The sequence below is a fragment of the Falco biarmicus genome, chromosome 1, assembly GCF_023638135.1.
Source record: "Falco biarmicus isolate bFalBia1 chromosome 1, bFalBia1.pri, whole genome shotgun sequence".
Lineage (NCBI taxonomy): Eukaryota > Metazoa > Chordata > Aves > Falconiformes > Falconidae > Falco > Falco biarmicus.
The window spans coordinates 119,865,796-119,888,958 of NC_079288.1; the positions used below are offsets into that span (position 1 = coordinate 119,865,796).

General features: G+C 37.1%; 1 protein-coding gene across 4 annotated transcripts in view; it reads right to left on the bottom strand.

The window, feature by feature from the left end:
• INTU (inturned planar cell polarity protein) overlaps positions 1 to 23,163 on the bottom strand; it is a 55,651-nt gene that overhangs the window by 22,008 nt on the left and 10,480 nt on the right. For all 4 annotated transcript variants that reach the window (XM_056324426.1, XM_056324417.1, XM_056324435.1 and 1 more), the window contains exons 2-4: positions 22,023 to 22,609; positions 10,264 to 10,349; positions 3,156 to 3,359 (exon numbers count right to left, since the gene is read on the bottom strand). In XM_056324426.1, the coding sequence (XP_056180401.1) occupies positions 3,156 to 3,359; positions 10,264 to 10,349; positions 22,023 to 22,609 (877 nt within the window). The remainder of the gene's footprint in view (positions 1 to 3,155; positions 3,360 to 10,263; positions 10,350 to 22,022; positions 22,610 to 23,163) is intronic.

Sequence of the window (23,163 nt, forward strand, 5' to 3'; positions counted from 1 at the left end):
CATTTAAAAAATAATGAGAACAGTCTTGACAACATAAGAAATGACTGACAGAAATTGTGTCAAAATGGTGCTGATCAGCTAAAACCCTATAATGTTCAAACAGAATGCACTGACAAGAGGCTTTAAGTTGCATCATATGTAAGATTTAAAAAACCCCAGTATATGAAAGACAACTATAAAGATCAATTCAGAAATTATAAAAACAGGGAGAAACACTACAGGCGGTACAAGTCAGTGTCTGTATGAACCAAGCTATCTTAACAGGTACTCATAATACCTACTTTGCAAATATGCTAAACACCTGCTTCCAGGAATACTATCACATAGGAGGGATATGACCATTATTCCTTTTAAGACATCGTATCATCAAAACCTGTTCTAACACATAAAGATGTTACCGTTGTATGCTGGTACAAATAACATATGTTACAATCATAATACCTGCCTTGAAATAAAACATAAAAAAAGGCAAGATCAACCTTACTCACTGAAACCATTATCGTAAGGGGCATCTTCCACACACATGCACATATCCTCAATTATTTCTGATACTACTTTCCTTTGTAGTTCAGTAGATAGAATTCAGAAGTCTTAGAGCTCATTAATTCTATTTTTGGGTGCCAGAAGTTCACAAGTGCAAGAATTAGTTACTAGTTCTAGTTGCCATTGTTAACATAGACGTGATCTACATACCATGCCTCCTTTGGATATGGGCAAAGAAGCTTAGTAAAGGTTCATTATATTTTTAGTGTGCAATATGGCTTAGATATATAATAACTTCACTGCTAATCTGAAGTACTACTGTAAACTAAATTTGAAACAGTACATCCACAGGAGAAATGTCGCTTACTGCTCACCAAATGAAATTAAAGATAAATGCCTTGAAGAAGGTGGCATTCTTTTGTTAGGAAGTGTTATAAAGAGCTGGATTACACCAACAAAGCACGTCCCAACATTAGAGACTATTTAGGGCTGCATAACTGCCAAGACCTCTCAGGAAACAATTATTCCATGGTATGAAGGGAGAACAAGTGCATTACAATCCCTCTTTTACCTTTGCTCAACGTTCAGGGTTAATCCTGTTTCTTGGGAGAGTATAAGGAAACAATTGGGCAAGAGAGCAGTACTCCATTTACTCTGAAGTGCAGGAAAGGCAATTATCCATTTGCATATCTATTTACCTACCAACAGAAGAGCCAGAGGCCCTGAAATAATTATTTTTTAAATATTTCATAAAGTTCATGTGACCAATAAAACACTGGTCTAAGTCTACAGTGATTGTCCATAGCTGTTCTATCCACATAACATAGCAGTCTTGGACTGCAAACTTAGAATTGAAGAAAAAAAGAACTATTTGCAGTATGTAAGTAAACCTGGATAAAAGCATCTTAAGTTTATTTAATTTACAGTTAAATGAGCTCCTTTCATTTTTATTATATGCAAATACCAAAGCAAAAAAAAATACTGCAGTATCATATGTTTTAATGGAGGCATTTTCCAGGTAGGAAAGAGAGACATTGCTTAGCTGCAACACTACTGAAAAAAGAAAAAGTAATAATTATAAGGCTCATTTGTATAAACTAATTTCTGCTGAAGGTACTTCCCATGAAAAACATTTTAATCTCTTAAACAGGATTAGAAAGAACTGCAAACCAAAGCTTACTGTGTTAGATCTTGCTGTAATACGCAGTGAAGCACACACTACCTTAAAACTATAATGTTAAGAGCATGACTTATATTGCAAAGTACTCCAGTCATGAAGTACTGGATTTACAGTTGCCTAATAAGCCTTAATTACACACACTCATCTGTCCATCTTGTCCTCTGCACAAGACAGGCATCTTTCAGAAAAAAATGAATACTTAAGACAATGTCGTGATGCATATGTACAAAAGGGCTGAATTATTGCACAAGTGGCCATAAATCTGTCATTTCCTAGCTTTCAACCACTTCACTCTGCAAACTTACAACATTTTTTACATGATACTATGATATCACGTCATTTTCTAGGGTTGTCCTCCCCAGTCCTCCCAGTTCAGAAGATAAAAGTAAACTCCATTACGTGTAGGTGTAACACTTTTTCTCTATTACTCATCACCAACAGAGCAATACAGACTTCTGTCAGTTGAAAAATGGTATCAAAAAATATAAAGACATCTCAGAGAAGGGATGGAGCACTGAACTGGATCTAAGGATTAATTCCAGGGGAGAGAAAGCAAAATTTCTGCCCCCCACTCCATCACTGTCCTGCCATCCCAGTCCCTGGGGACTGGCAAAACTTGTGCTTCAATTGATGTCTCCATGTCATAAATAATACAAGATCACTGGGGCACTATGCTAAATCTAAGGAGAATTTACAGAAGAGAAGACTCTTTTTCCAAAAGCCTGTTCCTAAAAAGTCCACTTTGTCCATTTGTCATTTTCAGATTGGGCAAGAGGTCAGACTCAGCCCTCCACACAGTTCTGCGCCCCTGCGTTCTGAGTGGAGTATTTGTAGCTATGACTACATCATGACCACCGCCTACACAAACCTAATGAGTTACACATAGACTGGCAAAATTTTTCTGAAGAACACAAAAAGGAAAGAAATGTGAAAGGAAGCTTTACTGGACAAAGGAGAAGTACTTCAGAAGCTCAAAAATGCAGCCCAAGCAAGAATCAACAGTTGACTGCAAACAGCCGACATGCAAGAGTCCCCTAAGAAAAGGCATATTAGCATTTCAAAACAGGAGGAGCTAGATGGATTATGGATACGGACTGCCAACAGCTCCTGCTGGGGAAAATTTTTCTGACTAGGCAGATTTGATAGTTCAAGTTTGAGAAGTGTATTGAAAACATCACAGTGAGCATCTGACAGACAATAATGAAGTTCTGAATTTATCTCTGCTTTCTCTTTAACACCTCTACCCTGCTCTTTATGTAAAGACATTCAGCAGCACTGAAGTGATTTCAAGTCCAATTACGAGTTTGTCAGCAGTGATGTTATTCTTTTCCCCCCCTGGAATTTCAGGCCTTAATTCTGGACATTTTTACAAACTATTCCCTACTCAAAATGATTAGCAATTTTTGTTTATGAATTTTACGTTAAAAAACATGACAGCTGCTGTTGTCAATCGTTACCCTTCATCTTCAGTTTTATTTAGTTTGCCACATACCTCATCCTTAGATGTTTCAGAGTCCAGTTTCAGTGTGAGGAACATAACAATGTGAGGCACGTCTTGTATAGCCTGTTGAAGGTCCGTACTATCTTCTCCCCACAAGAGCCGAACCAGATTGTTCATACTTGACTGTGCCCGTTTATACCTTTGCTGAGAAGTTCCTTCAGGCTCAAATATTGATGTTTCAAATGTAAGTTTAACCTATTAAGATAATTAATTATTGTGAAAATGAGGCTGTAATTACAATTACATTCTAGTATCAGATGAAACAGACGCAGTTTGAGCCCTTTAAGAGATTATAAACTTTCTTAGCTTTACTGATAAAGATGTAAGCATTCAAAAATTCCTGCTGTTTCAAGAAAACCAATTATATATTCAGCATTACATAACCATATATTATTAAGGACAAAGCCAGCTATTACATGCTTTATGAACCATATGAGTAAGCATGTGGTTTATGTGTTTTCATACTTAATTCTTAGGGTTTTGAGAATGGAAAAATATACTTACTGCTCCGGGTTTGTTTGAACACAAAACTTATTACAATGCTTTTGAAACACACACTGACTTTTTTCAAAGTGTCAGCACTTTCATAAGTATATATCCTCAAGACTCTTTCATGAGCATTTATTTGCTCTTTTGACTGCACTGACAGGTATATTTGCACAGGAAAATCAATTTACATTAGACTGCAAAAGTCTTATTTTGTAACAGAGTAGCAATTCTTTCAATCTGCCAACATATTCACTGTGTTAACTTTCCTTCTTTTTTTAACTGTAAAGTCAGCAAATAAGAGTTTTGTTGCTAAATTTAACAATTGCGCACAACTAGCAAGAAGCATAAAAATTGTTTACAGCACTTGCTGCTCTATGTCTTCAGAAGAAAAACCAATTAAAATCAAAGCACAAACAAAGCATTCTCTCTTAAAAAATAACTTGAAGTTTAGGTGATCAAGCTTATTTTCTCAAAAAATTATATGATGTTTACTGTCACTTATTTCCCAAATAAAGATCAGGAAATTTAGAATAAATGCATATTTCCTGGCTCTCAAGCAACACAAAATCCAAACCTAGTGTGGAAACATGTTTCACAATTTGCTTTACAGACGTCCTTTTTATGAACACTGCCTTACAAAAAATACTTTTGTTGTTTCAGCAGTTATGAAAGAGTGGTGTGGGGTTTTTTTTGTGAATGAACACTTCATCCTAAGTATGAAAGAAGGATATGTGAGAAATACCTAGCCCTTGACTGATCATAAAATTGTAATTTCTGAGGAGAATAAATAGGTTTACTTCCTTAGTTTTCATCATTGTTCAAAGTGACTGAACATATATCTATTTGGACTAAGTAGGCATGCTCTCAGTTCTCTCTTTCATATGTTTTTACTCAAGATTGTTTGTCTGCCTTAAAGTATCTTTAACATGCCTATTGACTGGGAAGTTCTAAACATAATACATCACACCAAATCCTGCTTCTCGTTAAAACTCAGTGAAAGTTTAGCCTAACGATTGATGCAACCAAAAAGGTTTATACTTGAAAAGCCCAAGCAGAGGTAATTTATACATTTAAACCCAAATAATTTACATTTTCGTAATTGCCTATGTATATACAGAAACTTAAGAGAGGAGTGCCAGCACGAAATAATGATGCTTTAAGACACCCACTGCCTGTCAAACTAGATCAGAGAGAAGTGCCATCATTGGCTCTTCCAACTACAACACTTATGTCACTGACTGCCATCTTCCCATTCCCCTCTGTTCCTTCCCAACACTTCTCATTAATCTTTTCCTCTCCTCTTTTGGCTGCTAACAGCTTTTTTTCTCTTCCCATTCTCTGGAACAGCGCTGTACTCGATCCTGCTCTCCTACCGCGTGCTACCACTTCCTTTTCTGACAGTAACTCATCCCCTGCTTTCTCCTCGTCATTTCAGTTTCAATTCATTAAACTGCATGTTAACAGGACTCCAGGAGCAGAAACATCCAGTTAAGAAGCAGTGGCTTTTAAAGACCCAATAACTTGATTGTTCACAGTTTTATAGATATATATTTTCTTCTCCAGCATTCTGTGACTCAGTTCTCTTTCTTTGCCATGCCATCTGCATGTATTTCAGAGGATTTTCCTCATACCCTGTTTAACTTCTTGCAGATTTCCTCAAGGCTCAATAGTTATTTCTCTTAACTTCTACTACATCTCATCTGTGGACACATTCATGACTTAAGCTACAGTCTCTACACTAACAACGCACAGATGTAATTCTTGCTGCAGTCTATATTTTAGTCTCTCAATTAAAAAAAAACCAGCTCAGTCTGTTTTGTTTTAAGATACACAACCATACGGCCCTCCAAGCAAGAGCTCAAAACAAATTGGACCAAAGAGAACTTCAGCTCTCCCTCCTCCTGTAGGCATCCATGCTGCCTCCTGCATCCCTGTAGGCAATACCACACAGCTTAAGTGTGAAGTCATTGTATTTTGAGAAAGATCTCTTGCCACAATTTGGCTACATATTCCTTCCCAAATCTTCTTGATTCTAACAGCTTGAAACATGACATTTTCTGTTCCCCTCTACTTTTGTCCCGAATTTAATCTATTTCCTGCCTTGAATAAAAAAATACTGGAAAAAGACCATCTAGGTTGGAAAATGCTGTAATAGAAAGTGACCCAAAGACTACATTTCTACATACCCTAAAAAACTATTATTTTTTTGTTGTGGAAGAGAAATGAATCTTTGTCCTGAGCAGTGCACAGGATCCGACTGAATATGTGACTACTGAAGTACCCTTTTGTAAATACTGACTATGAAATCTTTCACAACTTTGATTTCATTTCTCCTAAAGAAAACCAGTTCAAAGCACAGCAGAAAACAAAAAAGGAAATAAAATGAAGAATGGGAAAAGCACAGAAAATATTGATATTCCACTCTATAAATATATAGCATTCACATATTCTTAAGACTTAGAAGAGTTCTCAAAAAAATATTAATCAAACCGCAAGAAGGCACGGATGAAGGTGACAATAACAGCAAACCATGAGGTACACATACAGGGATTTTTCCGCTTAGGAAAGATGTGGCAAAAGTGGAACATAACAGAGATCTCCAAAGGCATGCAATGATATAAAGAATAAGACATGGGCAGTTAACTATTCCTCATAACACAGGAATCTGGGGATGTGAAATGTACTTAATTAGATGGCAGTTTGAAAACAAAAAATGAACGTAAGACAAATTAGTTACAAAAATCACTGCTACAGTAAGCTGTGGAAGTGAAAGAAATTTTAAGAACTAGATTAAAAAAGAAGGTACAAACCTTAAGTGACCCAGCATGTCCCTAACTACTGACCGCTGGGAGCTCGAAAAGTATGATGGGAAGGTCACTCTGTATTTATATTGTTTCTTAATACCCTTTATTTAAACATTTGTCAGTGTAAGTGTCGTGGTTTAACCCTGGACAACAACTAAGTACCATGCAGCTGCTCGCTCACTCCCTGCTCCCCTAGTGGGATGGGCAGAATCAGAAAAAAAAAGGCAAAATGTATGGGTTGAGATAAGAACAGTTTAATAAGTGAAAGAAAACAGAGTAATGATAACAGTAATGAAAGGGGGGTGGGGGGTCAAAAGGAATAAAACCCAAGGGGAAAAAAAAACCCCGAAACAAGCAATGCACAATACAATTGCTCACTACCCACTGACCAGCCAGTCCCCGAGCAGTGATCAGCAGCCTCTGGCCAACTGCCCCCAGTCTATATACTGAGCATGCTGGTCTATGGTATGGAATATCCCTTTGGCTAGTTCAGGTTGGCTAGCCTGGCCCTGCTCCCTCCCAGGTTCTTGTGAACCTCCTCACTGGCAGAGCACGGGAAACAGGCAAGTCCTTGATTTGGGAACAGCTCAAACATTAGTGTGTTATCAACATTATTCTCATCCTAAATACAACACACAGCACTGCACCAATTACTAAGAAGAAAACTAACTCTACCCCAACCAAAACCAGGAGAGTATGAAACAGGAAATGTAGCAGTTATACTGTTGGTCTGACCCAGAAAGGCATGCTTTCTGTTTATCTGCAAGAAAGCTGTATGCCTTAGAATATGGATTTTATTATAGCCAGAGCTGGTGGCATTGCCTGCCTTTTCAGACTGCGCACCATTTCCTGTTTAAGTCTCTGTTTTCCATGTGGTTATGCTTTGCACAACTGTAACTCAAAATTTCAGTCTGAAATTTCTGATTCTGAATGTCTGCCTCAGGCTGAATATTTTTAGAAAATTTCAGGTAAAATGATGCTGCAACTTCCAAGTATTGGGATAAGGAAAAATACATTATTTTAGCCCATCTTCCCCCTCCTATTCTGTCTTCTCTGTCTTGTGGTGCTGGGAAAAAGCAGATATTTTGATTACAGAAATGTAATATTGTATAAACTTCAGAATATAACTTTATCATACTATCTCAGGCATTGACTGAGGGGTATGCTTCGGTCTGTCACATTCAGTGATGGCTACAGAACTTCTAAATGAGATGTCCAATGCTTTAATCAGAGCAAGGACTACCTTATTAGGTGACGTGCAAGCATCCAAACAGAAACAGTTCTGCCATTAAAAAAAACACCAACCAACCAAAATCTGATGTTGCATTTGGACTTCTACTGCTCAATAAATACACTAAATTAGCCCTTACATGCCTAGAAGCTTGTTTGCCTAAACTGAGGTAAGGGAAGCAAACTTCCAGAAATACAGTAACGAGAGATGTTACGCCACACACTGCAACTGTGAGAATCTAGGTAGTTTTTTAAATTACTTCCAGTAATTTTTAACACTGAACCGAGAAAAGCAGTGACTTAGCTTATGTAAATAACTTATAAGCATGGTAAAATGGCTTTAAACTGCATCTTTTTTGCTATTTTGCAATGAATGATGAATACATTAACAATTTTGCTTATGTAACAGCTGGCTTTATCACTAGATCTCAGAAACAACAACCCTCTGTTTCTTCAGCAGCATGAACACAGTGTTCTACACTGCAAAAAAACCCAGTACTCTGTATTTAAATTCTCCACTGGTCTATTTCAGCCATCACTCTTCTGGCTTGACTTAAACTGCACAGTAGAAAAGGAGTAATTGCACTTTAATAAAAGGTTTTGGAAAGCCAACATGACAAACGGGTATACATTTCAAGTAATCGCTGTCTACTTGACAGATTTACTGACAATGTAAACATTAATGCTGCATTAAAAGTAACTACTATGTAAAGGGTTGCATTGCATTTATAGCAACAAGTAATACATATACTTTAATCTAGCAAGGATACAATTAAATAAACAATATAATATCTGCTTTTTTAATCATTCTGTATTTAATAATACTTACAGCAACTCCATATTTGGTCAAAGGCAGGCAAGACAAGGTTTTTCTATCATGGAGCTCTGCCAACACCTGACCACAACTCTGGTAGCTTAGGCAAGATTCATACTGTCAAATATCTTGGAAAGCTTCCTAAACTGACATACTAGTACTCAATCTTACTGCAGTGGCGGATGTAGTTCTACAGGCACTTACACTATGTAAGTTGCAAACAGAAGCATGTTTAACAAAACCTAAAATTTCCACTTCTTTTTATCTCTGGACAGTAAAACATTGCTATTATTATCACCTCATATATTCTACTTGAAGAAAAACTACCAAGAGGTTACAGACATACTGTAAGAGACACTGTAATTTTAACCTGCTCCATCTCATACCTAAGTTGCAACATTTACCTTGTCACCCTATCCACCAGGAAGTGGATTTAAGCAGAATAACCCAAAATAATTTTATGCTACCAACATCCTAGGAAATTAACACTCTCCTGGTTTAATTCTGAAATACCTGTCTAATCCTTTATTAGTTATTCAATTCTTCATTATAGCTCCAAAATTATTCAGCTAGAAGCGAAGATATATGCAGTATGTTTTGGGAGGAAGAAATATTATTCAGCAGGTCAGGTTTGTTTGCTGGGGTTTTTTTTCTCAATTTTTTTTTTTTGTTTTTTTTGTTATCAGTCTTTATTACTGACTTCTATTGGTCTTCATCACTGTTCGGTTTTACAAGATCTTAAAAGTAATATAAAAGCTCTTAAATACTCAAGATTTTATTTTTCTATTTAAATATGAAAGTGGTATCAATTTCTCCATTTACATGCTCTTAAATATCTTTAATAGCACTACTTGTTAATTCAGGCTTCTTTTTACTCTCTTGTGGTTTGTGAGTCTCATAGTGATGAAGAGATAATTATGTTATTAAACTATTTGCATAGTAATTATTAGCATTTTAAGAACAGTAATTGACAAAAAAAGCCACTACTATTCTGTGGTTGACATATTTATTTTTAAGCTAGACATCAATATCTTGCTTCATACATCCTATTGCCAGACTGCACATCTCCAGCCATATTACCCACCAAGAGCAAGGCATCACAATGTTACATTCCTTGTCCTTCATTTGCTGACATCAGTGTTCAAAATAATAACTGTCAAAGCAACCATATTTGCCATCTTTGCCTGTAACTACAACTATCACTGGTTAAAAGCTTGTGCAAGTCTCAAAGGAGTTACTTCCCTGTATTCAACAAGAATTGTGATGCAAGTGTTAATCTGTTTTCTAAGCAGAAAAGTAATAAAGCTTGATTTTTCACATGTGTATGTACTAGTTCTCATAAAGAAACATGTATACTCAGAATTCTGCAAGTATAGAATGCCTTGATTCTCACACTCAGTAAAAAAAAAATAAAAAAATATCAGGTGTTACGGTTAGTCTAAACCTGCAAGTATGCTGCTACCTCTTGCACAATGTCGCACGGGCTTTCTGACTGGCTGATAACAAATAAAGTATGTAACAGCTGGACTGTGCCCAATATCCCTTCATGGGACACTGAGTTGAGTCACTTGCACCTACTTATTTTCACAGAACTGACTAGAATTAAATTCTGAAAGTTTGACTGGTCAACCAATGTGTCCAAAAAGTAGATGAGGAAGTTCTAAGAAATGGACTGCCCAAGTTCTGTTTCCTAAGCAAAAAAGGCTATGAACAACATTAATTTTTACAGAGGACAGCTGGAATAAGTGTTTGACTACCGTACCTGCATAGGACCTGGAATGCAAGACAAAACCCTCTCTATGTTTTCAGAATTCACGTCAACATCATTTACAGCAACTAGAGCATCTCCTGGAGATAAAACAGACAAGAACATGAGAAAGTCAGATGGTATTACACTACAATACAAAGCCAAAGAGTGTTTTGTTTTAAAAATTAACATGTCATTTCAAAAAATCATAAATGTCTTTATAACATTCAAGTAAATGTTTTCTGCATGCAACATTTACTATGTTTACAAACATTTGTCTATTACCTCCGTGCTCTTAAGGCCTTACTGCCACACTTCTATCATTTTACAAAAGTAAAAAAGTAACTGTCAAAGCCTCTTCCCTCCATCCAGGCTTGTATCACTCTTGTTACTTGATCAGAAAACCCAACAACTTCACCTATCAAGTTTTGTCCAAGAATTACTTTTTTTTCCTCCAAACCCACCTCTGTTCACTTGCCAGTCCTCCACTGCTACCTCTGTTGATATAAGCACTTCTGTTTCCAAAAGCACTCCAAAAGTCACTCTTCCTATAGCAGCTCACAAGTGCCAGGACATTGCTTACACCAAAGGTTTCAATTGTTAACTGAGCCTAATGATGCGGGAATCTCACCACCCCTGAGCCCCCTCTCTTTGAAGCAGTTCTGGCAGTTATCATGCATATCAGTAACAGCTTAGTTCACTAAACTGGCAGAAAACCATTCACTCGTCCTCATTTCATCCCTACGCTACCTTTGTCTCTCAAGCTACATCACAAATTAGTCCTTTTTCTTCTTTTTCATGCCTCCACTCCTATGGCTTCTTATTCTGCCCTCTTCATGCTTTTATCTGCCAGCTCTTCCTGCTTAATGACATCTTGCGTTTTCTAAATCTGATTCTTTTCCCATTATTAGAAATCAGGATAAAAAAACCCAACAGGATCCTGAAGGAAAAGTTTTCAACTGCAAATGGAAAAGGTTTGAAGAAATTAAAAGGTGCTAGTTATGAAAGCAAACAGAACTGAATTAGAGCTTACAAACTTAAAATCCACATTAAAGTACAAAGACCAAATTGGGATGTCTATTTGGAAAATATTCTAGAGATGTATCCCAGTAATTATTAGCTGATAACCTCTGCCACATTCCCCTCAAAAAGATGCATGTTTAAGCATGGAGTATGTAAGAAGTATGAAAAAGACCAGTGAAAAACCCCACCTAAGAAGTCAGAAAACATGAAGCTAAAATAACATCAAAAGATAAAACTACTGAGACCTGTCAAAAGGAACAGAAATTGAAAAGTAAAAATACAAGGTTTTTCGGCCTTTCATCTAGTTTCAAAAAAGAAAAAAGGGAGCAGCAGTAAGAAGAGGATATATATTAAATATATTTCATGTATGGTAGTGGGAGCCTAAATCAACCAAAAGATGTGATAACTTAATTGCCAATTTAGAACATCAGTCCAACATTTAAGGTGAGATTTTAGGCTGAACCTAAGTCAGAAAAACGCCTGCTAAAAGGTTAGTCCTTGATGGTTTCTCTGATGTCAACATCCGATGTTGGAAGCACTTTTCAGTACAAAAGAAACACTGTATCACAGAGGAAGAAATCAATAAATATTACTGGAATAACAGAAATATAATGGAATTAAATAGCATATTCATTCTCAAGAAGGTAGCCAAGTAACACAAAACATGAAAAAGGCAAACACAGCACCTGCATGCGTTACGGAAGACATTTCTTTTGAATGTAGGTAAGTATTAACAGGACCTGACAGGATCCCATCCAGGGTACGACTTACAATTCTAGTCACCTGTGCTTAAGAAAAATGAAATCAAATGAGATCAGATATATAGAAATAATACTGCAGTCACCATGGAAAATGGAGAACCCATTTATGTTGGTTAAAGATGAGGTGAGTAAAGGCTAGGTGTGAAAGCAGCTAGAGTAGAAATCAGGAGGTTCTTTAGTCTCTAAGCAGCAAGTTTCTAAAAAGCTTTCCAATAAGGCTACCTAGGGCAAAAAAACTAAGATGAGGCAACATAAATTTATGAAAAAAACTACACAAAGTGACTGCCCGTGGCACCACGATATAGGACTTGATATGGTGCATTAGGTCCTTTCCAGAATCAAATATTCAACTTCAGAGAAACAAAATAGGCCTTATTTTATACTTGATTTTCTTTGGTGTCACTGTCAGTTGTCTGCTTTCTGTCCTATTAGGTGAAAAACTCAATTAGTTTCCAGCTTGTACCTTCTGTCTGTAGAAAGGGAAATAAAGAAATGAGCTTCTTACTCAACACTGAAAGTGACTTCATTCCAAGATCATTCTTATGCCTTTTACAGGTGTAAACTGAAAACAGCAAGAGCTGCTCTGGAAGAGCAAACTGAAAACCAAGCCTAACTGCTTGAACTGCACAAAGACTCCCTTAAAAAGTGCCTCCACATCCTCTTCAAGCTTATGAGTATCAGTGTTTAATATAGTGTAACATGTAGTGTGAGACACTTAATAAACAACTGAAAAAGATAAATATTCACTGAGGTACTCAATTTTCTTTCAAAACAGGTACTCTTGAGCTTTGTTTTCTAAGGAAATGAGGCTTCTCCAGTTGTACTATGAACAGCTTTGATCCCAATACTAAATTTCAGCCAAAGCTGGAAAAGAAGGCACAAGTCATGTTATGTGCTACAAGTTCCCTTAATGTGCTGAATAGAGAAGACCTCTCCCTTTTCCCTTCCTCTCCTGCCCCTGGTAAAGCCGCACCCTGAGCTCATCACCCGTCCTGTTTGTGCTCCAGCCCAGCCAACTCCAGCTGGCTGAACAAGAGCAGTTCAGAATCAGACACAGCAAACACAAACTTGTCCAAAAAGCTGTTAGAGGGCAGGAGAGGGAATAGAATAGGAGCAGTATGAGGTATCTCCACGTGTGAGGAGAGGTGGGAGGGGAAGAATTCTGAGACTGGCACAGTGAAGGATGTGTGTATTTTTTTTAATTTAATTTGGATATAAATCTAAAGACAGCTGGACAGCTCATTATTTCCTCTGTTCACAGTTTATTATTTTTATATACATTTATATCTCATCACATTTAGGTGAGCCATATTGAAAAAGGTGAAATAAACCAGCACTTCCCTCACAACTAGGGCTGCTGGAGTTCAGGGAATTATATGAATTCTTGAATGCACAGGCTAGAAGCTGTAATGGAGGTACTTGTCCTTTTCTCCTGCGCCAGGACATGTACAAAGCCAGAGGCAGTTACAGCAGCATTCAACTTCAGCAAGGCAGTAGCAGCAGTGCTCATCACTCCTTCATGCAGGTTAAAGAGATTAGAAAAAGGGTATGGATTTGTAGTAAATGTGCATGTTAGTATAACTATATTTTAGGCCTTGACTTGGCAACAAAAACGTGCTCAACTGCAGCAATAAAGCACTGAACAACTCTAAGGTTCAGTATGTATTTCAGGTTTTCTAGGGAGAAGACTTTCTTAGCTCAAACACAGTGCTAACGATGTGCATACTAAGGAAAAGCAGAACCTGTTGCCTCTAAGGTCTCTCCATTTCCTGAGAATCTAGAATATGAAAGTTTAGAAAAATTCTGAGTTTATAATTATTTCTGTCTTCTACCTTGTTAAACACCATCAAATACAACTGGAATTCTTCCCAGGTACTGGGTCAATTGCTCAAAATCAGTGCAAAACACAATTAAGGCCCAATAAGAGAAAGAACATTATTCTTAACTAACCATCAGTAAGGAAATACAGAAACCCCCCCAAAATGCAAGCAATATTCCTTTTTAATACACTAGAAAACATTCGCTCCTACTCTTTGTTTACAGCAAAACCAAGAAAAGGTTAAGTTCTATTAAACACTCAAAAATACTATCATTCGTTGGAATTAACTGGTTTTTCTGTACCATGTGATAGTAGCTCTCTCCCTAATCTCTGTGTTTTTTAATGCACAGCCCAGTGAATAGCCTACAGAATCTTCAACATAACAATAATTCAAAGACACGGAAGTTGAAAGTTAAACAGCATTTAAAAACAACTCAGTAAGTCCACGCCAAAGCCCCAAGACATGAAAATTAGTAATCAAAAGCAGAGCATTCAGGCTGCTCTAATATAACAAGAAATTATAAACAGAAATACTACGTTCTTTATTGAAGAATGCCGTATCGAAGATTATCATTCACAAATACAAAAGAAAGCAGAAATTGTTCTTGTACTCACCTGCAGCACTGCTTAAACAAAAACTGTTTGTGTTATGTTTTACTAGAGACCTTACGAATTCTGTTGTGAAGACAACAGTCGAGCCAGCTAATCCACAAAGCCATTCAAATGAGCTACACACATCTGGTGAAGCTGTACGCACCTTAGCACTTAAGGGAATACTTTTGAACCATGTCTCCCAGGGTGGAATATACAAAGACACTCTGAAAGGAGAAGATCCAACAGTATTTACATCTCATATACCCAAAGTGTTTTATTTATTTGACACCTAATGTACATATGTAAAACTTTCATTGCAGCAGTAAACATTTATCCCACTCTATTTGTAAAAATGTAATCATATACCATAAATGGAACAGCTTTCCAGAAGACACAGCCAAAGCCGTCCTGTCAGGCTGCCTTCATTTTGCCAGAAAATGCTGTTATTAAAGAACTGCACCTCAGAGTTATAGAATTGTTCAGGTTGAAAAAGACCTTTAAGACCAACAAGTCCAACCATTAACCCAGGTCTACCAAGTCCACCGCTAAACCATGTCCCTAAGGACCACAGCTACACATTTTTTAAACACTCCAGCAATGGTGATTCACCACCTCTGTGGGCAGCCTGTTCCAATGCTTGACAACCCTTTCCATGAAGAAATTTTTCCTATATATCCAATCTAAACCTCCCCTGGCACAACTTGATACCATTTCCTCTTGTCCTAACTTGATGTAGAACTGAGAAAAAAATCTAGATTTATCAGTATGAATTTCCCAGAACTGGGGGTGGGAGGTGGTAGTAGGGTGTTCACATTTTTTCCTTCTTTTATTTTGCCAAACACAAGAGCATACAAAAAATAGAGACTGAAGTAACAGAATGAAAGACATCACTGGCATGATAGGAAGTATGTAAAATTACAAACACCTAATATCTTAAAGCAGAACGTGACCAACAAGACCTATCCCGTGTGGCAACCGATGCCAGCAAAAGAGTTTATATATGCAAATGTTCCTTTGTTAGAGCCTCGCATCTACACTTTCTTGGATAATTGTTTTCTCCTCTTTAGGAAAGTAAAAAACTTACACAAAGTGAGACTGACATGTCTTCAGACATTAAGTCTGTCAAAAAAATAGCACAAATGTATAAACTTTAATTTCACTTATTTAATGCTTAATCAATTTATGTTAAATGAAATAAAAGGGTAAATGGTGTTTCCAATTGTATTTGCTTAAGTTGATCTAACCTGATGGTTCGCAGAGTTCAGTCAAATTTTCCCAGACTGAAACATTGCTGAATTTCAGATGTAGAGACATTTCATAATAGAGAAAAAAAGCTGTACAGATGATACTGCAAATACATTTTCCAATCATTCTTGTGCTCTATGAAGTGGGTGAAAACCCCCCTCCAACTGACTTTTGTTAAGTATCTAAGATCAAAGTGAACTTTTTCCCCTTTGCATATACTTACATAGACAAGAAGCAGACACTTGCATGAAATGTTGTTTTTAAACTTGATATAAAATAATGTAAAATTTTGCTTTATTTTTAGATTTTTCAACAATACAGTTGTATACAAAAATTTTACTGCATAATACTATATAGAATAGCACTTGCCCTGCTGGCGTTTCTACCAGCAATAAGATCACTATTGTCTGCCATGAAAGTCACCAGCATGTATGCTACAAGATGAAGAATATTAGAACAGTCTCACTTGGTTCCATTTTTAGAGACAAAATGAGCAACCGCAATAGAGGAAATAAATTTTCTTCAGGCAGCTCCAGGATATCAGACCTTGAGTCAATGAATTTAATTTAGAAAAAAATCCATGTCCTTCTCTTTAAGGAATAAAGTAAGCTTTTTTAAAAATCCCATAACAATGAATAATCAAGCTTCTGATTTCTATAATTTATTATAAGAAGATTCTCAGTTCACACAGAAACTGTAAGATGTCCATGTATGTCCTCCACACAATGCCAAGCAGAACTGAATTTTACTAGTGATGGAACAGGGAGAGGAGAGAAGCAGGAATTCTTTCCTATTTTCTTTGTTGTATCTTCCCATCTTCTCATTAGAAAAGACTTCTTGCATCCAGTCAGTAGTAGCTAAGAACAGTGTATATTGATATCAAATACCTAGTTTGCACATAGCTGATGAAATTTTTCCTGCTTTTTTAGAGACAAAGTTTAGAAAAGTCTTTGGGACTGCTGGCATCCCAAAAATGTTTATTTCAGAGCTGCCTATCATTTTGCAATGAAGCACAGGACTACTACTTTTGTTAAATACCCATTCCCTAAAGATAAACCTGCAAGCACTGTTTCTAAAAGTAGATGATCTTTGTATTAAGCTGGGGGACACTGACTGGTAAGTGAATACCACTTCCATACTGTGATGAGAAGTGAATATTTTTGGCTGAATTAAAATCAGAACCATGGGAGAGGACTGAGGACACTTTTTTCATGAAATCCTGGTATTTAGTTTCCTCTGTTCTTGGTAATGACTTGGTGCAAGTACTTATAAATGTTCACATACTCCTTTCCAAAAAAGGCAAAGTATGGAACACATTCTACTGAAGAAAGCCAGATCTATTACTTGCTTTATATGCTAGCAGGCTGCTTTTACCCAAACCAATGCTGTTATGCTTCAAGAGGAGATTAAAAGAACATAAACGACATCCCAAACTCCACAGTGAAAACACAGCAAAGCTTACGCAAGCTCTGTGTTTCTATCTTGCGTGCCCAGCATCTCTGCTTTGGAGAGCCTTTTCAACAAGTACACCATATATGGTAACTCCTCATGAAAATCTCACACACTCACAGTATTTTGGTCCTTTCAGGGACATTTTTCTGACAGGACTCTTGGTTCCATGGTCTGCAAATGACAAAACCAGCATTTATTTTAACTGTTGGAAGATGACTGCAAGTTGCTTAATTTTTGTAAATGGATTACCATTTTAAACCACTGTCTATGCTATAGAAATGTAACAGATACACTTGGCTTTCCAGCAATGATGGCCTTGTTTACCAGAACTTCAGAACTCCAACAGCAATATCTGTGTTTTTACTATTAAAATGAGCAAAGATTGCTACTTGTACATTTATTTATTTGGGGAAAACAAATAACCCTCCCACATAACATTAACGGAATTACTGGATTAGAAACTCATAGAAAATCATATTAGTGAATGGGCTGCGATCTGGACCTTTCAACTGAAGCTTGCAACAGCAGCCTGCATCTTATGAATACTTGTTCGAAACTGATTATAGCCCATCTTTACTATCATCCAAGATCACTCCCTGGTCCATGAGTAGTTTTAACACTTTTTTTTACAATTGTACCCACTGATAGGGTGAGAGAATTCATGCACACTGTTCAGTGATGAAAGAAATGAGAACAGAAAATAATTTCAAAGAGGATAACAATAGTATGCTCTGCTAGTGAAAAGAGCTTTCTTGTATTTTCAGTGTTGTTGGAATTACTCTTCCATTTGTACTACAGTAAAAATGATGATCATTGGCATTTAGAAGTATCCTCTGCTGTGAATCAGACGGGTTTCAATTTGAAATGGAGGCTGGCGGGGGATATCAAATGATAATGGCATTTCCTATCACAACCATTATTTGCCTGGATGTAAAAGTGAGTACTTAGTGGAGCTTTTTATCTTTGAAGATAAGCTCTAAGATAAGACTAGAAAGGTTTACATAGCAGGCCAGGCTTTGCATATTGTTAATAATGAACTCAAGTAAGAAAAAAAGTTTTGTGAAAAATACAAAAGGCACTTAAAAAACATGAGGTAAAAGCAGCTGTATTTCATATTAACGAAAATGAAAGTGACAGTAAGAATATAAAAATCAATGAGGGCTTTTTTGTTTTGAAAACTTAAGATAGATGCTGAATTGTTAAATATTAAAAATAAAGATAAAGGAAATGATTGCTACAAAGCAGCAGGGGTTTTTTAGCTTGCAAAACCGTTGTATTTACTTTCATATGGTCAGTGCCTGCATTCTGCTTGGTTAATAAAGCAGAGCAACAAGACTTATGACTTCCATATGCAATCTCAAAAAAAATAATTAAAGTGTAGTGCACAAATAATAAACAGATGTTTTAAGTGTTCAAAGCTATTAGGGATACACATTTCAGAATAAGTTAAGAAAGCCACCTGAGTAAAGTGATTATTTAGAGGGGGGAAAGCAGTTATTTCTACTAAAAAATGTTAAAGCAATAACCACTTTGTAACTGTTTGAGTGAAGAAAAATGAAAAAAAGCGTAGTCCCCCTTGCTAGCCATTTAAACTGCTACCATACCTATCACTGACAAATTAACTAATTAGCCAATGAAAATATGAAGTAATCAGTAACTTGGTTATTAGTTTACATATTACAAACCCAAGACTTGGAAAAAATAATCTAGAGAGTCCAAGTTTTAAATAAGGTGGGAAAGTTAAACGCTCTCCCAAGTGTAACTGGCAGGATTTTAGTAGCAGGGTGCTACAGGAGTGACCCATGTGGCAGGAGGTCATGAGCTGCCTTGTGCTGCTCATAGCCAGTTCTGAAGCTGGTACAAGCAATTCATTGCGTATCAAAACTTTGCCTAGCTGGGGAAGCCATGGTATCTCTGCCCAGACGTACTGAAGAAAGCAGCAGTCACCAGGGGAAGGGTTGTAGCCCACAGAGGGGACCCATCCCTAAAGGGCTGTGGAGGAGTCATGCTGCAGCACAGGAAAACAAGAAAGAAGCAAGGAGCTGTAGAAGGAAAACTTCACACACACAGTCCCACCTTCTTGCACCATCCATTACTTCACCAACGGAGTTGGGGGACATTGTTATCATGCAGTGAAAGCAAGGGTACCTGAGACTAGGAAAGGGGAGAGATTTTTGCTTGAAGCTGAGCCTGGAGAAGGCACGGGAAAAGGTATTTTCTTTATCGTTTGGGGTCTTGTTTTGTTTTCACCTTCTCAGCACCTGAAACAGTGATCTGAAGTTTTGTATTAATGGACAGAGCTACATTCAGTAACAATTCCCTGAGTCAAGACTATTTGCCTGCAACACGTGTTGCAAACCAGTCACCACAAAGACCACAGTGTATCATTTATGAAATGTTTCTTTTTAAAGGTAAATATACTTAGTATCTGCTTCACAAAAGACTACTACAAAAAAATGGCCTGCACCATTGAAGGCTATTAGAATATTAAAAAGCAAAACATAAACAGGTTAATATCTATGCATATGCAGGTCAATGAATATGAACAAAGTTATAACCAAACCAGCTAGCAGGCACCATGCTATACTGATCGGGTATTTGTCATTTGTTCAAGAAGCTGCTATCTTTTGTGGAAATTGTTCAGTTTTAGACTGACCACAGAAACATTCTTGACTGTTTCTGCAATTCCTAACAGGATTCCTAAAACTGCCTTTTAACAACAATAACAAAAAAAAAACCAACCAAAAAAGCAAAGTTCTACTGTATTTTTCTTGAACTTTCCGTCCAACTTCAGATCCTGGGAGGATCTGAGGAGGCTATCCATTGAACTACAAGTTGCTTCTAAATCAGGCTTTGGGTGTTTACCATAGTTATCCCATCCTCTGATGTGCCATGAAGATGCAGTAAACCAGATGGTTTTTTGACCGGAACAAAATTTTTTTAATGCATATTCTTTATGCAGACAGCACTGAAACCTGAGCATCTAATTTATGCAAAGCATTCCTATTTCTAGACACCACATAAAAATTCCAGAGTACACAGTGTTCACTATAGATATATAATTTGAGAGTATTTTTATATGAAAATTATATATTTTATACTGTTGGCACAGAATACAGCTCATTTTCCCAGTTAAGAGCTGAATAACTACAGTATGCTTGAAAGTATTTGCTTCCAATGCGCAAAAACAAGGCAATATTGGTTGATGACAGGCTAGGACATATTAAACTGCTAGACTCTTTAGATTAATTTAAATTTTCTTCTATTTAAAACAAAACAAAAACCCCCCCAGTTTTTGTCCTCACTAGCTCCAGGAAGCATTAAATCCTGCAGATGAAGTACCATCTCCATTTAGAAGATTAGCTTTATCTCCTGGATCTGCTGTTTGCCTACATGTTCTGACTTCACACCTGCTCTTTCAAACATGCAGTTACATACAAATTTGTGTCCCAAAAGTAACTTGCACATTATAAGTACCCACTCTTACGTTAATTAGATTAACTACCATTAAGCAGATCAAGCTGAAACTCCCTCCCTCCTCCTCCTCCTCCTCATGCATCCCCCACTTCTTGACTAATCAGTTCTTTCTGGCAAAATCTGAAAGTTATCCAATTTTCCCTCTGGAGTATTCTTTAGCATCCCTACCAAAAACACGTGCTAGAAGAATCAGCTAGTCAAAGCACGATTTGGCGTTTTACACACACAACACTGGAATTTTAAAAGCAGTCATGCTGACTTTGTGGGATTCGTGCTACTATAGTATCAAGACTTTCATGATCTTCTAACCAACGTCACATCTTTGCTCTCTCTCTATGAGGGACCAACTTCAAGGGTAATTAAACAACCAACCTTCCACCCTTTACAGATGTAGTCTAGCTCTCTCACATTTACTGTCTGTGAGGTTGGGGTCTTGTGAGTGCCAAGTCCTTTTAATGGCCTCTTGATGCTGGAAGTGGAAGTATTTCTGCTCCTTCACTACCAGCTACCTTTAAAGGTTCATCCCTCTCCATTATTCACGCTCGGGTGCTTGTCAGGCCTTCTGTGACCCCAGCTTAACTTCCTATACCAGCAAAAACTAGACAGACAACATTTCTTCTGGGTTAGTTTCCTGCCAGGTTATTTAGTTGCATCAGCTCATGGAAGTATCTGACAACAGCCAAACCAACATAAAGGAGAGCTGCTATACTGGCTCACTGCCTCCTCAGACTACAGCCCCACTATGTATTCAGAGGCCTTCTGATCATGATCCCTGAAGAAGCAGCTGTTATACTTGCTAAACAGAAGAATATCCAAACAAAACTGTGCAGAACATTTGTAACATATGAATGTATCTCACTCCGTATTTTTTCCCCTCATTTTTATGGTACAAAATCCATTTAAAGGATATACAGTAAAGCTTTTTATCTAAAGGGGATGGTGTGGAAAAGAATTAAAGCAAAATACAAAGTTTGGCAGACTGTAGTTTTTCTCCAGTCCCACTTATCTACTGAGAAAATTATGCACTAAATTAAAGGTGGTGGTGGCAGTGTATATGTTGTTTGAAGTTCAAGCTGCTCACTCCCTGTACCCTTGAAGGATAGTCATCTCCTTACTATATTAACACCTTCTAGTTTATGTTACACATTCTTAAAACCACTAATAAAGTAAAATTGAAGAGATAACAAAATATCAGATGCAATAATGTTTATTTAAAATAATCCCTCAAGAACTGACAAAACAGTTGTAAGTAATTGCGTATGCCTTGGAATGTTCAAGTCAGCTGCCTCAAAAAAACCCCCAAAGAACCAAAAGCCAAAACCCCAAAAAACTCCAAACCAAAAAAAATATATCTTCATTTCAAAGGAGAAGTGCAGAAGTTAACTATTTGTTCAACTACTTACCAATCAGGATTTGACCTGTTTTCATTGCTGAACTACCTGGAACCAAGCTATGTACTACAAGCTTCTCTTCACCAGTTCCTCTGATGACTTTTTCCTTCCTGCCTTGTTTTTCTGCTCTTCTGCTGCTCCATGAAGACTGATGGACAATCCCTACTAAGGCCTCCAGCAGCTTGTGCTGCTCATCTTCTCCAGCACTGTACAGTTTTCTGGGATTTACATAAACATATACATCTTTGTATTTTTGCTGAACAGTGACACAAATTTTCTGAGCAGACTGGTGTTTCAGTATGGAAGTAGGCCCAGTGGAGTGCACATTACAACTTCCACTGCCTTTCTTACCAGAACACTTTGGTAAAAGACTCTTCTTTTTTAATATTTTGGTCAGGTTCTTCAGTTCATACTTTCTTTCTTTTCGTGATCCTTCTTGAATAACTTCAGCTTCATTTTCACGAAACCTGACATGATTCACGGCTGGCATTTCTGGACAGGTGTTCCGAAGCAGAACTTCTTCTTCACTTTCGCTCAATTCTAAATAAAATAATTCCCCATTTTTCTGCACACCATCCAGCCATTCAGGCTCAAGGTCACTGGGAAAGAAAGAAGAATTATCAGTGACAACCCTGATAAGGAAGACTGCTATGCAAGTGACATCTGATTACTTCAGATATATAGGGAGGGGATAGAGAGAGGACAAGGAAAAAAGAAAAAGAGAAAGAAAAAAAATAATAATGTCACCTCCTGAACACTGAAAGCTCAACTGTTTTAAGTTTGCCATGAGGGTAAGAGCTCTTCTCAGACAAATTATGGATACGGCAAGGAAAGACATCTCTCCCAGATGTTGAAATAGTTTATTCAAATGCCTTACAGGAAAACAGCCACTGCAAAAAGCAATACTCCCTTTTCTGAAAACAAACAAAAAACCCCAACCCCAAATAATTTCTTTCACATATGAGTTTTAATTAGTAATTACATTCATGGGCACAATGGGGCTTTCTCTTAAGAGAAAAGACGCCATCCTATTTGTTCTCTCCAATTATTTTTTCTCTTATGCATTTACAAGACAGTCTGTACTGCAAGCCCTTTGGAAAGACAAGATTAACATTTTAAAATCACCTCTCTCTACATATATATAAAACCACCC